Raw genomic sequence first — 14,397 nt, forward strand, 5'->3', positions numbered from 1 at the left:
CGCCTCTGCTGAAAATCTTGCGCGCCAGACCAACCAAAATATTCCCACGTGCCTGCGCACCACGTATATCTCTCCCTAAGAATAAAGCATCCCAAATAATAAAGCACGGATTGACTTCGTGGGTTCATCGTCACAATACGCTTCTTCACGTAAATTTACGTTTTCAATTATTTTTCACCTATATTATTTTCTACATACAAGGTGGTAATATTCATCCAAGATGGTACTATATTATAGTACTAGCAAAAAAGGCCCGTGCGTTGCAACGGGTGAAAATTAATATCACACGCTTTTGTCGTTTCGAAGCTTATCCTCTTCCCCGCCCTTGTTCATGATAGTTGTGATGTCTACGTGATCACAATGAACCCAAATGTGATCAATCCCAAGATGATGCACTGATCCACCACCTAACGCAGTATCTATGTAGGCTAGCATTAACTGGCAAACTCATGTGGAATCAGTTATCATACATGGATATCATAATAGATAACGACCAACAAATGAAGAGGTTAAAAATATCACTCTAAGGCCGGCTCCAACGCAAGAGCATTTAGAATCCTGAGCAAATTAAGACGCACAATCATATGGCCCTTGCAGCTATATTGCGTATGCTTTTTTTAGTCGGACTCTAGGTGATGTGTTGATACCAGGAAAGTAGCCGGGACGATGCAAAATCTATCAGGATTTTATTCCTAGTGCCTGCATTGTACGTGCCTTAACCACGTTTCAAGTGGCAACAATTTTAATTTTCTAAAAAAAACAGACTTAACTTTTCTGAACTCTTCTTGATCATCTACATCCATATGGCAGGGAGCCTCCCAAAGCTCGGAAGAAAAGAACAATCGCGGTGAGGCAACATATGTTTGTTCCGTCGTGGACATCTTCTAGTGTTTAATAATTCATTTAAAGTATTTTACGAAATTACCAAAATATTTGAATTCTAATGATTTTGATTATGTAGTTTTTTTTCTAATGGTAGGTTTGCTCTATTTGGAAGATTATATTTCATTCCCAATATTTTCTTTTCGCACTATTAAGTTTTGGTCCAAACACAAGAAAATATTATAACTCCCGTGCGGCTGAGCGGCCTACTACACGTACACCCATCAGGCCCATCACGTGTACCTCCACGGCTCCACCGCTGGTTTATCCATTCGTCTCCATCGCTGGCTTATCCATTCGCCCCCACCAAGATGCATCTGCATCCATCTCTCCTATTCTCTCGCTTCATCTCTCATCCTCTCTCAAATCTCTCTGACCGGTGGACTCCGTGTGGGCGGAGCGAAGTGGGAGCCAAGCCAGCCGAGCCGGCCCCTCTCCTCTTCGCCTTCCTCGCAGCGGTTCGCGACTTGCCCCTTCTCGCTCCATCTCTCTTTCTCATCCCGTGCTTCCACCGATATGCGCAGCCAACGGGATTTAGCGCTATGAGCCGGCTGCTCGGCGAAGTTCGTTCCCAGGTTGCCGAGGTGTTTAATCGGGTGACTGCATGCAGGCCCGGATGTGAAGCCTCCGAAGTCGCTGGTGCCCCCCGTTCCATATGAGTGAGCGCGGCCGCCGGATCCCGTCCTGCTCTCTCTCATTTCCTCGTCTCGTTCTAATTCTATAGAGTGCATATGCATGCAGGCCGATGTGAAGCCAAGTCGCTGGCACCCTGTTCTAGACCACCAGATCCGGAGTGCCGCCAACAGTTCCTGTACCCATCACGCCCGCGTCAACGACCGCCAAGTTGCTGGCACCCCGTTCCAGACCACCAGATCTGGAGCGCCGCCGCCGGATCTCGTCCCCATCATGCCCGCGTCAACGACCGCTGCGGAACCCTCCTCAGCTCCTCCTTAACGATTCATGGCAAGAACCGAGACAACGCCGTGCCCTTTCCCGTCTCCAACACTGTAGTGCTCGCGCTGTCGGTGCTGTCGTATTTCATTATCATTCGAATATGTGTGGATTTGACCCCTTCGTTGCCTTTCCATCATGTTGTATTATTCTTTTTTGAGTCTGATTCTCATGCCTGGTGCGAATTCTCTATAAATCGTGGTCAGGATTTGTTCCTTCGTTCCCGATTATAATTCGTTGAATCGCCCCGTAGATCCCGTTTGCGTGCGTGCGTGATGGTTGGGGCGTGACCATGGGTTGAATACTAAAAAACGTAGGGTGTTTCTTGCATAAACGAAACGTTTTCTTAGATAAGTCACTTAGTATAGGACTGCGGGTTGAATACCTAAATCAGCAGGTTTTTCTAGGTAATAGCACCTCAGGTACCCTAACTTGTACAGAATGTGATGATTCAGTCCCAAACTTGTAAAACTTGACTCCATCATACCTTAACTTGCATCTTATGTGATGATTTAGTCCCAGGCCAATCACAGCTCGACAATTAGCAGCCAGGTGGCTGGACCGGTCAGCGCACGCACTTTTGCAGAAACCCCCTGCCGTCGCGTGCCAGGGGCCTCGAAGACGCGATCCAGGAGATGCTCGGCCAGCTTGGCCTCCGCGAGCCGGAGCCAGAGCGGCGCACCACCAACCACCATCCCTCCCCGCCGTCGCGCATGGAGCTCCACACTATGGCCCTCTCGGAGACGATCCACGAGATGAGCGCGTTCCCCGACGCGCGGTACGAGCTCTACTCTTGGGAGTTCTACAAGGCCTACCTCCGGTCGCCCCGGCCCATCGACCCGCCGTCGACGACGAGCGCGGTGCCTCTCCACGTGGCGCAGTTGGGGGCGGCGATGAGGGGCCGCTACCCTTACCTCGCGGACGAGGTGGCGAGGCTGGCGAGGTCCAAGACGGCGAAGCAGTGTGCGGCGCTGGGCAGGAGGTTGCTGTAGATGGACGCTGCCGCGCTGAGCTCGCTGGAAGATCGGTTGAGGGAAGCCACGCGGGCCGGGAAGGAGGCCATGCTGGCCAAGCTGCAGTTGGAGGTGCGCTACACCAGGGCCAGGATTCAGGCGGAGGCCATGGTGGAGACCATCAAGTCTGCCGCTCCCAACTAGAAATGATTTAGGTACTACTAGTAGTATGGGTCAGGCTATGGTGGAATGCTGATTAATTAGGAGGCAAGGTGAAGTTAATTTCGTTTCATGGATGGGTCTTATGTGTGTAATCTCCTAAGCTAAATGTATGACTGAACCCAATTTGATCGGGAACTTAAATCTACAGTCCTGCTCATGCGTGATCTGTTCTGCGTTCATCTTCTTTTCACTATGTGGAATGTAAATGTAAATGTAGAGTACTAGTTTTGCTGATTCTTGACACATCTTTTGCCAAAATTTCTACGTTCGCAGACGAAGAGAACAGAGGATACAATACTTATGAACAGAGTAGATTGAGAAATTGGTCATTCAGGCCAGAGTAGATTCAAGTCTACATTGATGCAAATAGCCCTAAATATTGCTAGCTAGATACATTAGACATGTCCACGATACAAAGTGCAAGGTCACCTCCTGATCAACATTTCTTCCATAGTTCGATCCAAGCCTGATACTAGTAGCCACTACAACAAATGGCTTCCGTTTGCATTGCATCTGCACATGACAAAAAGATCAACCAACTTTGCCACCACTGACCATCTCAACCATGGCCTCCGTGTCGACCCTGGCCTTGGCGTACTGCACTTCCGCCTCCAACTTGGTCTGCATCGCCTCCTTGCCGGCCAACGTCACCTCGCTGAACTCTGCTTCCAGGTCGGCCAGCGTGGCAGCTTCCGCCTGCAGCAGGCCTCTGCTCAGCACGTCACGCTGCTTCGCCGCCTTCTCCATCCTGGCCACCTCGTCGACGAGGTAAGGATAGCGTTCCTGGATCGGTCCCAGCCCCGCCGTCCCCGCGGCGTCCGGCAGCGGCGGCGGGTCGATGGGCCTGGGCGCCTGGAGGTACGTCTTGAAGAAGTCTCCGAGGTAGAGGGCGTAGCGCTCGTCGGGGAACACTCCCATGGCCAGCATGGCCTTCAGGACGCCCCTGATGTTGCGCTCCACCCGCAAAGGCTCCTCCGCCGGCGACGCCTTCTCCGGCTGCGGCGGCGAGGAGTGCTGCTTGGAGGTGCCCGGCTCCGCCTCCGCCTCAGCTTCTTGCGGCTGCGATTCCGGTTCCGGCCGCGTTTAGGGCTGTGACAGCAGCGGTGGTGGAGATGGAGACGGAGGAGGAGGCGGCGTGGTGGCATCACCGGCAGGCCCTTTCCCATCAAGGGCGAGCTCGTCCGCCGGCGCCGGCGCATCTCTAGTGAGCGCGAGCAGACGCAGCGCATCCAGGCACGTCTGGGCCTGGGCGGCGGCCTCGAACGGACGCCAACTCGCGAGCTCTGTCGCCCCGCCATCCCATGAGCTCTGTCGCCTCGACAACGATCACGTTCAGGTGGAGGTGAGTGCGGGTTGATTAGAGGAAACGGTAGGAGGGTTTCTGCAAAAGTGCGTGCGCTGACCGGTCCAGCCACCTGGATGCCAATTGTCGAGATGTGATTGGCCTGGGACTAAATCATCACATGAAGTGCAAGTTGGGGTATGATGGAGTCAAGTTTTGCTAGTTTGAGACTAAATCATCACATTCTGTGCAAGTTAGGGTACCTGGGGTGCTATTACCTTTTTTTTGTAAAATGCCAACGACTGACGACCAGAAGCAGTATCTGCTTTATTAGTAGGTAAAGATAACGATAAAGATATATCAATTCCAAGATTTCGTCCGTCGATTGGCCGTTTTATCTGCCCCTGACTCCCGGATGGGCTGAACTGGGCCTGGTCCACATCTTTTTTTCAACAAAAAACAATGACTCGAGAAAGAGCGAAAAATACCCGTGGTGCGTTTCGAACTCACAACCATCGCCTAAGCCATGAAGGCTGCACCAAACTCACTTGGTCTGCTTGTTTTGCGAAACAATGTGCTCCCGCAATAATAGTCCCACCTCGCTCCTTTCCAACCAGTTATACTAATTTTTATACACCGGCAACCTTGCCGTAGTAGAACTTACAGAAGTCAACAAGCAATCGAGGGGAACCGCACGAATTGACCCCGAAAAGTGTGAACATGGAGCACATGAAAAAACCCAACGGAGGGGTTGGATGACGACGAGAAGCTTGCAGTGTCGAGCCGAGCGGCGTTTCGCTCGGGGAAGTTGTCGCTGCCAATGGCGCTGCACAAAAAGTCACGGGCTTTTGAAAGGGCAGTGATCTGCGCCAGCGCCCGTCCGATCCGCGAGCTCGAGCCGTCAGATCTGTTCCTCGAGCCCCCTTCCCCCGCGTTGACTTCTTCCTCTTCTTCTTCACCGCGTCCTCACCCCAGCCGCTCCTTGTCGCCGACGACTAGCCCCCTCACCTGGACCTCCTCCTCCCCCCCTCCTAGTCCCACGCTGCTGGATGCGCTCTCCGTCCCTGCCGCCGCCGGCCGCCGTCCCCGTCCCCGTCGCAGCATCTGTACTCGCCCCCCGGTCCAGCAAAAAGCCCATCGCCCCCTCGTAGCAAAAAATGGCGCCGTCTTGAAGCACACCCGCACCCCTTGTCGTCGCAGCACCTAGCAGCCGCTGTCGTCGCTGGACTGTCGTGTCGCCGACGCAGCTCTCAACGTCGCTGCTCGCTGCCATTGGCGAGTCAGGTTGAAGCTTTTTATCTCATCGGTTGAAGCTTTTCTCTATGCCTGTTGAAGCTTTTCTCGCGGATTGAAGCTTTCCACCATGCCAATTGAAGCTTTTTTCACCTGAGCTTGAAGCTTTTTTCACAAAGTGTTGCAGCTTTTTACTCTGCGGTTGCAACAAAAACACAGAGAGACGCCGTGGTCGTCGTCGAGGAGGATTTTCTCGATCTCTGTTTGAAGCTTTTTTCATCTGTGGGTTGAAGCTTTTTGTCAAAACGGTTGTAACTTTTCCTGTATTTCATTGTCTGGTTGAAGCTTTTTTATCTACTGGATGTAGCAAAAACCTCCAACGGTAGTAGCAAAAGCCTGCTACGGTTGCAGCAAAAAAATCATTGTCGTCCTCGCGAGGTCGTAGCTCTGTCTGATGGATGTAGCAAAAAGCTTTGCCGGTAGTAGCAAAATCCAACAACGGTTGCAGCTTTTCCTTGTTGTGCAATGCCATTGAAGCTTTCTATGTCTATGGTTGAAGCTTTTTTCAACGGCTGTTGAAGCTTTTCTAGGTGACGGTTGCAACACTTGTATACGCGGGAGGATCCGGGCATGGCTGCAGCCATGGCGGCCGGCGAGGGAGCGCCTGGCCGCCGGCGATGGAGGTCGTGGTCGCCCAGTCGCAGCCCGGGGGGAGGGGGAAAGGGGGAGGGGGAAGGGGGGGAGGGGATGCGCTCGCGTGAAGGCTTGAGGTAGGGGATGGATCTGGCCATGGCGGCAAGCAGCCATGGCAGTCGGCGAGGGGAGCCTGGCCGCCGGCGAAGTAGCTCGTGGTGGCCCAGTCGCAGCTCGGGGAGAGGGGAAGGGATGGGGAAGGGGTGGAGAGGAGGGGGCAGAAGAAGAGGGCTACCGCGCGCCCCATGAAGGAGACGCGAGGAAGAGGGAGACCGGCCCAATGTTTCCGCCGGTGCCCCGGCCCCAAACGTTTCCCCTTTTGAAATATGTTGCTGAAGTTATATACAAACACAATGCATGTCAAATTTCACATGTCTAGAAAAAGATAGCAAGGCTATACAAACACAATGCATGTCAAATTTCACATGTCTAGAAAAAGATAGCAAGGCTTGGCTTGGTGATTTAGCTGTGTTTCTCTTTGTCCGGGCTGAGCATCCTGTCTCTCTGGGTCCCATGTCCACGCCTTCTCGTATATGCGTTCGTGCTGTGTTGTACCCTCTTATGTAGTCATTCTGTTTTTCTTCTATCAATGCAATGATACGCAAAGTTTGTATATTTGTGAAAAAAAAGATAGCAAGTAACAATCGGGTAATAATTGAAATGTACTTCACTTGCAGTATAAGTTGATAAAAAAAGTAAATTGACAATGTATCCATAGAGAGCAATAATCCAACTAATAATTTGTTGCCAATTAAGATCTGTTTGAGGCGCTTAAGATATTCTCACACAATATCAGAAATGTTTTCTTTAACTTCGTTCGCATGATATCTGAGCAAGTATAATAAAAATTGTTTCCTCAATTCACAACCATTCTTTATCTGCAATATATGTAGTTAGCACAAATTCACATGAAAGTTCCAAAAATATGCAACGGAAATACTAACTGTGCCGCCTTGATGAACAAATTTTTGACTGTTCCACAAGAGCATGAAGTAAAAAAATAGCAAGACACATCCCTGCAATTATCTAAATTAATATTATCTTGAATATAATCATACAAATTGTTTGTATCTTCAATGTTACAATAATGAAATATATAAATTTACCTGTCCCCGCTCTTTGGAATACCAACCGGAAATATACGTTGTCATCTAGATATATCAGAATTCCAGCCGGGTTGCGCTATTTAGAGTGTGTGGTTGAATTCCCCCACAAATCTTAAATTGTTGGACCTCTTAAAACACGGCTTGAATCTACTATAATCCAGCAAACATATAAATTATACCATTGAGTGCTAAGCACACTTCCTGTTCTAGACATGGTTGTTATGTCATAAATTTTGCTGATACTCATCAGATGTTAAATAAAGGGTGTGTTTAAGACACATCTAGATGTGACATAGTTATGTCACATCTAAGTTAACTTCATCATTTGTTTTGTGGTTCAAATACTTGCTTTCTTTTTGTTTGTTTATTTGTTTCGTTTTTTGAGGTTTTCCATCTCGATCGACCAGTGGCCACGTAGGTAGACAAGCACAGGGTCCGCGCACATATGCTGCATCGTCTGCTCGTCACAGTCACCCACAAACCTAATAAAGCTGCATTTAGTTTAGTACCACTCTCAGGCGCATGTTTAAGCGGCAGTGTATACTAGAAACGTCTGCATACGTACGTGCTTCCAAATTAATTAAGTAGGTAGCATAATGCAGGGATTTGTAGGTAGGTCCATCCATTGCACCGTATTGCAGGGTTGCGCGTCTTGTTTTCAGAGTATCAACACACATTGGGCTGGTCAAATTGTAGCTTCATGTTGACTGATTGACATAAGGTCATGTTTGGCATTCAGAACCAGCTGAACATTTTTTTAAAATATGATGAATATTTTTAATTACATGGTGAACTTTTTATACACGTGAACATTTTTCAAAAATACGAAGGACATTTTTTTCATAACATGGTGAACAGTTTCAAACAAGGTGAATTTTATAAAAAGACATGTCTGGGGACTCTTGAAAAAAAGACACACACACAAATCCTTTAGTTGTGAGTCGGTTATCGACATGCAACTGGGCACCCTCAACAAACAAATAAACACACACACACACACACACACACACACATCCTGAGTTGCGAGTCGATGGGCGGCTTGCAAATGGGTCACGACAAAACACACACACACGCACCCCCCTGTTGCAAGTTGATGGTCAACTTGCAACTGAGGGTCCTCAACAAACACAACTCCCTAGTTCTGAATCGATGGTTCACATGCAACCGGGGACCCTTGACAAAAAGAAACACACACACACACACCCCTAGTTGCGAGTCGATGATAGACATGCAACTGGGCACCCTCGACACACACACACACACACATATTCTGAGTTGCGAGTCGATGGGCGGCTTGCAACTGGGGGCCATGACAAAACACACACACACGCACCCCTAGTTGCAAGTTGATGGTCAACTTGCAGCTGGGGGTCCTCAACAAACACAACCCCCTAGTTCTGAGTCGATGGTTGATATGCAACTGGGAACCCTTGACAAAAAGAAACACACACCCCTAGTTGCAAGTCGGTGGTAGACGTGCAACTGGGCACCCTCGAAACACACACACATACACATCCTGAGTTGCGAGTCGATGGGCGGCTTGCAACTGGGGGCCATGAAAACACACACACACACACACACCCCTAGTTGCAAGTTGATGGTAAACTTGCAACTGGGGGTCCTCAACAAACACCCCTCCCCCAAGTTGCGAGTTGATGGTTGACATGCAACTGGGAATCCTTGACAAAAAGAAACACACACACCCCTAGTTGCGAGTCGATGGTACACACACACACACACACACATCCTTAGTTGAGAATCGATGGGCGGCTTGCAACATGGGCCACGACAAAACACACACACACGCGCCCCAGTTGCGAGTCAATGGTCAACTTGCAACTGGAGGTCCTCAACAAACACACAACCCCTAGTTGTGAGTCGATGGTTGACATGCAACTGGGACGCTTGAAACACACACACACACACACACACACACACACTAGTTACGAGTCGATAGGCGGCTTGCAACTGGGGGCCACGGCAACACACACACACACTAGTTGTGAGTCGATGGTCGACTTGCAACTGGGGGTCCTCAACAAACACACACCCTAGTTGCGATTTGATGGTTGACATGCAACTGGGAACCCTTGACAACAAGAAACACACACCCCTAGTTGTGAGTCGGTTATCGACATGGAACTAGGCACCCTCCACACACACACACATCCTTAGATGCGACTCAATGGTTGACACGCAACAGGGGACCTTGACAAACACACACATCCTTAGATGCGAGTCGATGGACGGCTTGCAACTGGGGGCCACGGTAAAACACACACACACACACCTTAGTTGCGAGTCGATGGTCAACTTGCAACTGGGGGTCCTCAACAAACACACACACCCTAGTTGCGATTTGGTGGTTGACATGCAACTGGGGACCCTTGACAACAAGACACACACACACCCCTAGTTGCGGCCAGTTGTCAACATGCAACTAGGCACCCTCCCCCCACACACGGACACACAGAAACACACACACACACATCCTTAGTTGCGAGTCGATGGGCGGCTTGCAACTGGGGGTCCTCAACAAACACATAACCCCTAGTTGCGAGTCGATGGGCTTCATGCAACCGGGGAAGCTCGACACACACACACACACCTCCCCTAGTTCCGAGTCGGTTATCGACATGCAACTGGGCACCCTCGACAAACACACACACACACATCCCGAGTTGCGAGTCGATGGGCGGCTTGCAAATGGGTCACGACAAAACACACACAGACGCACCCCCTGTTGCAAGTTGATGGTCAGCTTGCAACTGAGGGTCCTCAACAAACACAACCCCCTAGTTGTGAATCGATGGTTCACATGCAACCGGGGACCCTTGACAAAAAGAAACACACACATACACACACACACCTAGTTGCGAGTCGATGATAGACATGCAACTGGGCACCCTCGACACACACACACACACATATCCTGAGTTGCGAGTCGATGGGCGGCTTGCAACTGGGGGCCATGACAAAACACACACACACGCACCCCCTAGTTGCAAGTTGATGGTCAACTTGCAGCTGGGGGTCCTCAACAAACACAACCCCCCTAGTTCTGAGTCGATGGTTGATATGCAACTGGGAACCCTTGACAAAAAGAAACACACACCCCTAGTTGCAAGTCGGTGGTAGACATGCAACTGGGCACCCTCGAAACACACACACATACACATCCTGAGTTGCGAGTCGATGGGCGTCTTGCAACTGGGGGCCATGAAAACACACACACACACACACACACACACACCCTTAGTTGCAAGTTGATGGTCAACTTGCAACTGGGGGTCCTCAACAAACACCCCCTTCCCCAAGTTGCGAGTTGATGGTTGACATGCAACTAGGAACCCTTGACAAAAAGAAACACACACACCTCTAGTTGCGAGTCGATGGTACACACACACACACACACACTTAGTTGAGAATCGATGGGCGGCTTGCAACAGGGGCCATGACAAAACACACACACACGCGCCCCCAGTTGCGAGTCAATGGTCAACTTGCAACTGGAGGTCCTCAACAAACACACAACCCCTAGTTGTGAGTCGATGGTTGACATGCAACCGGGGACGCTTGAAAAACACACACACACACACACACTAGTTACGAGTCGATAGGCGGCTTGCAACTGGGGGCCACGGCAACACACACACACACACACACACACACACACACTAGTTGCGAGTCGATGGTCAACTTGCAACTGGGGGTCCTCAACAAACACACACCCCTAGTTGCGATTTGATGGTTGACATGCAACTAGGAACCCTTGACAACAAGACACACACACACCCCCCTAGTTGTGAGTCGGTTATCGACATGCAACTAGGCACCCTCCACACACACACACATCCTTAGATGCGACTCGATAGTTGACATGCAACAGGGGACCTTGACAAACACACACATCCTTAGATGCGAGTCGATGGACGGCTTGCAAATGGGGGCCACGGTAAAACACACACACACACACACACACACCTTAGTTGTGAGTCGATGGTCAACTTGCAACTGGGGGTCCTCAACAAACACACACACCCTAGTTGCGATTTGGTGGTTGACATGCAACTGGGGACCCTTGACAACAAGACACACACACACACACCCCTAGTTGCGGCCAGTTGTCGACATGCAACTAGGCACCCTCCCCCACACACACGGACACACAGACACACACACACACACATCCTTAGTTGCGAGTCGATGGGCGGCTTGCAACTGGGGGTCCTCCACAAACACATAACCCCTAGTTGCGAGTCAATGGGCTTCATGCAACTGGGGAAGCTCGACACACACACACACACACACACACCTCCCCTAGTTCCGAGTCGGTTATCGACATGCAACTGGGCACCCTCGACAAACACACACACACACAACACACACACACACATCCTGAGTTGCGAGTCGATGGTCGGCTCGCAACTGGGGGCCACGACAAAACACACACACACGCACCCCTAGTTGCGAGTCGATGGTCAACTTGCAACTAAGGGTCCTCAACAAACACTCACCCCCTAGTTGTGAGTCGATGGGCTTCCATCAACTGGGGACCCTCCACACACACACACACACACCTCCCCTAGTTCCAAGTCGGTTATCGACATGCAACTGGGCATCCTCGACAAACACACACACACACACACACATCCTAAGTTGCGAGTCGATGGGTGGCTCGCAACTGGGGGCCACGACAAAACACACACACACACACGCACCCCTAGTTGTGAGTCGATGGTTAACTTGCAACTGGGGGTCCTCAACAAACACTCACCCCCTAGTTGCGAGTCGATGGGCTTCATGCAACTGGGGACCCTCCACACACACACACGCACGCGCACACACAACAACAACAACAACAACAACAACAACAACTACTACTACTACAAATACAACACATCCCAGTTGCGAGTCGATGATTGACTTGCAACCGGGGCACGGTTACAAGTCGATGGTTGAGTTGTAACTGAAGCAGACTACAAGAAAACGAAACAAACTACGGGCCTAGTTGTAGGTCAAGGGTGGACATGCAAAATGGGAAACCATGAAACTACGATACGAGTTGCGAGTTGAGGATGGACTTGCAACAGGGACAACAACAAAACTATGTGCTCAGTTGCGAGTCGAGGGTGGACACGTAACTGGGACAACTACGAAACTACAAACCTAGTTGTGAGTCAAGGGTGAACTTGCAACTGGGAGAAACAAATTACAAGCCTAGTTGCGAGTCAAGAGCAGACTTGCAACTGGGACAACTACGTAAAACTACGATACCATTTGCGAGTCGATGGTGGACTTCCAACTAGGATAATAACAAACTATGAGCCGAGTTGCGAGTCGAGAGGTGAATTGCAACTAGGATGAAACACAAAACGCATGCCTAGTTGTGAGGGGAGGGTGGACTTGCAACTGGAACAACTATGAGTCCATTTATGAGTCGAGGGTGAAATCTACAAATTCTCCACCAGGCCACAAGGAACACACAATGAAAACGAACAAAATAGTAATGGGACACCTCCTAAACGACGACATATATCGGCCCATGTCAAAAGAAATGCGAGAATAGGCCGACACATAAGAAAATGGGACAAGAGGACACACGACAAAGAAGAACGAGCTGAGACGGGCACACATGATCAAGTTTGTGTGAATATTAAAGCCACAAATCAGACGGTTATAGGCTTAGATGAGACATCACTAAATCTGAACAAAAATCGTGAAAACCATATGGCCTACAAATAACAAAGACTAAGCCCCAAACACAATAACAACCCAGTTTCGGCACACATGCGACGCCCGATGGCAACAACAACGCATGAGAAGTAGACAAAAAAAGTACGAATCCTGAAGCTTTTGATCTGGCAGCAGAAAAGTTAGATGATAGTCAACACAGATTTTTTTTCCTGCATGGCAGTCGACATGGATTAACAATTTGCTAGCAAAATTTATACCCAGTGACATCATTCCTGAAAAAACTAAGAAACAAAAAATTGACTGAATAAACTGAAGCCCGACGGACGTGAAAATGCAGTACATAAAACACTGACAACTCAAAAGGAAGAGAAAACACAAACCCCTAAATCCCTGCAAAAAAGTATAAATAGATAAATTACAAGAATACATGGACGAGAATGTAGAGAGAGCACTCGTGCAGGGTCAACAACACTGCCTGCATCGTGCTAAAAAAACATGAATCTTGACTTCTGGTGATATATAGAGCAAAAAAGATAAAAACAGACAAAAGATGAATATCCTGCCTACAAAAACTAAGGGACAAACCCAGTCTAACAAACACGAAGGAGGGCAAAAAAAAGGCCTACGGCCCACGTAGACAAGGAGCAGCACACAACAACAAAAAAAACAGCCCATGATGAACAACCACCGTGGCCTGTGCAAAAAGACTAGCGACGAGAAAACGCAAACTAAAACTAGCGTGGAGCACGAATCTTGGAGCTTTTAGATCCTGTGATAGAAAAGTTAGATGTGACATAATTAATTCACATCTAGATGTGAGTTAGCCAATCCGCTAAATAAACCTCATCATTGACACTTTCCTAAAATAGCTTCCCAAATAGTAACTCGAACAAAATATTTGGAGCTATCAAAATTAAGCTAGAAAAAGGCAATGGTGATTACTTGTTTTTCGTAGGATACTTTTAGGAACAGTACCAACGATGTAGCATGAAAACAACAACAACAATTGAAATCGGCTATCTTGTTGTATCCAAGAGATGACATTCCACAAAAAGGGTATACAAATTCTTAAAACAAATAGTATACCAAACTGGAGTACATCCAGAGAACACCTAGTTATTTTCTTCCTTGTTATACATGGTCAACTAAGAAAATGGCCTGTACCATGGTAGAACCACATGACGACGTATATTAGGGGAATCTTATAAGCATAGACCCAAATTCAGTAAACATAGAGAAATTGGTGTACGATTGAGGGGGAACCCTACCCTTCACCGTCGGGCCCGCCTCTTCCTCTCAACCCCCCTCCCTCGGCAGAGGCGGCATCGGGGATTGGTGTGTCTCCATGCGCGGCGGCCTTTGTGCAGGACAGGGCAAC

At 49.2% G+C, this 14,397-nt stretch overlaps 1 protein-coding gene across 1 annotated transcript; it reads left to right on the forward strand.

The window, feature by feature from the left end:
• The first annotated feature begins 1,164 nt into the window (after positions 1-1,164).
• LOC123130604 (uncharacterized) lies at positions 1,165-3,159 on the forward strand. The gene is made up of 2 exons (XM_044550456.1): positions 1,165-1,541; positions 1,624-3,159. Exon 2 carries the CDS (start codon positions 2,469-2,471, stop codon positions 2,823-2,825), a length of 357 nt encoding a protein of 118 aa, XP_044406391.1. The 5' UTR covers positions 1,165-1,541; positions 1,624-2,468; the 3' UTR covers positions 2,826-3,159.
• The last annotated feature ends 11,238 nt before the right edge of the window (positions 3,160-14,397 follow it).

The sequence above is a fragment of the Triticum aestivum genome, chromosome 6A (assembly GCF_018294505.1).
Source record: "Triticum aestivum cultivar Chinese Spring chromosome 6A, IWGSC CS RefSeq v2.1, whole genome shotgun sequence".
NCBI lineage: Eukaryota > Viridiplantae > Streptophyta > Magnoliopsida > Poales > Poaceae > Triticum > Triticum aestivum.

Coding starts and splice junctions, on each gene's coding strand:
- LOC123130604 (XM_044550456.1), top strand. CDS start 2,469: ATGCTCGGCCAGCTTGGCCTCCGCGAGCCGGAGCCAGAGCGGCGCACC.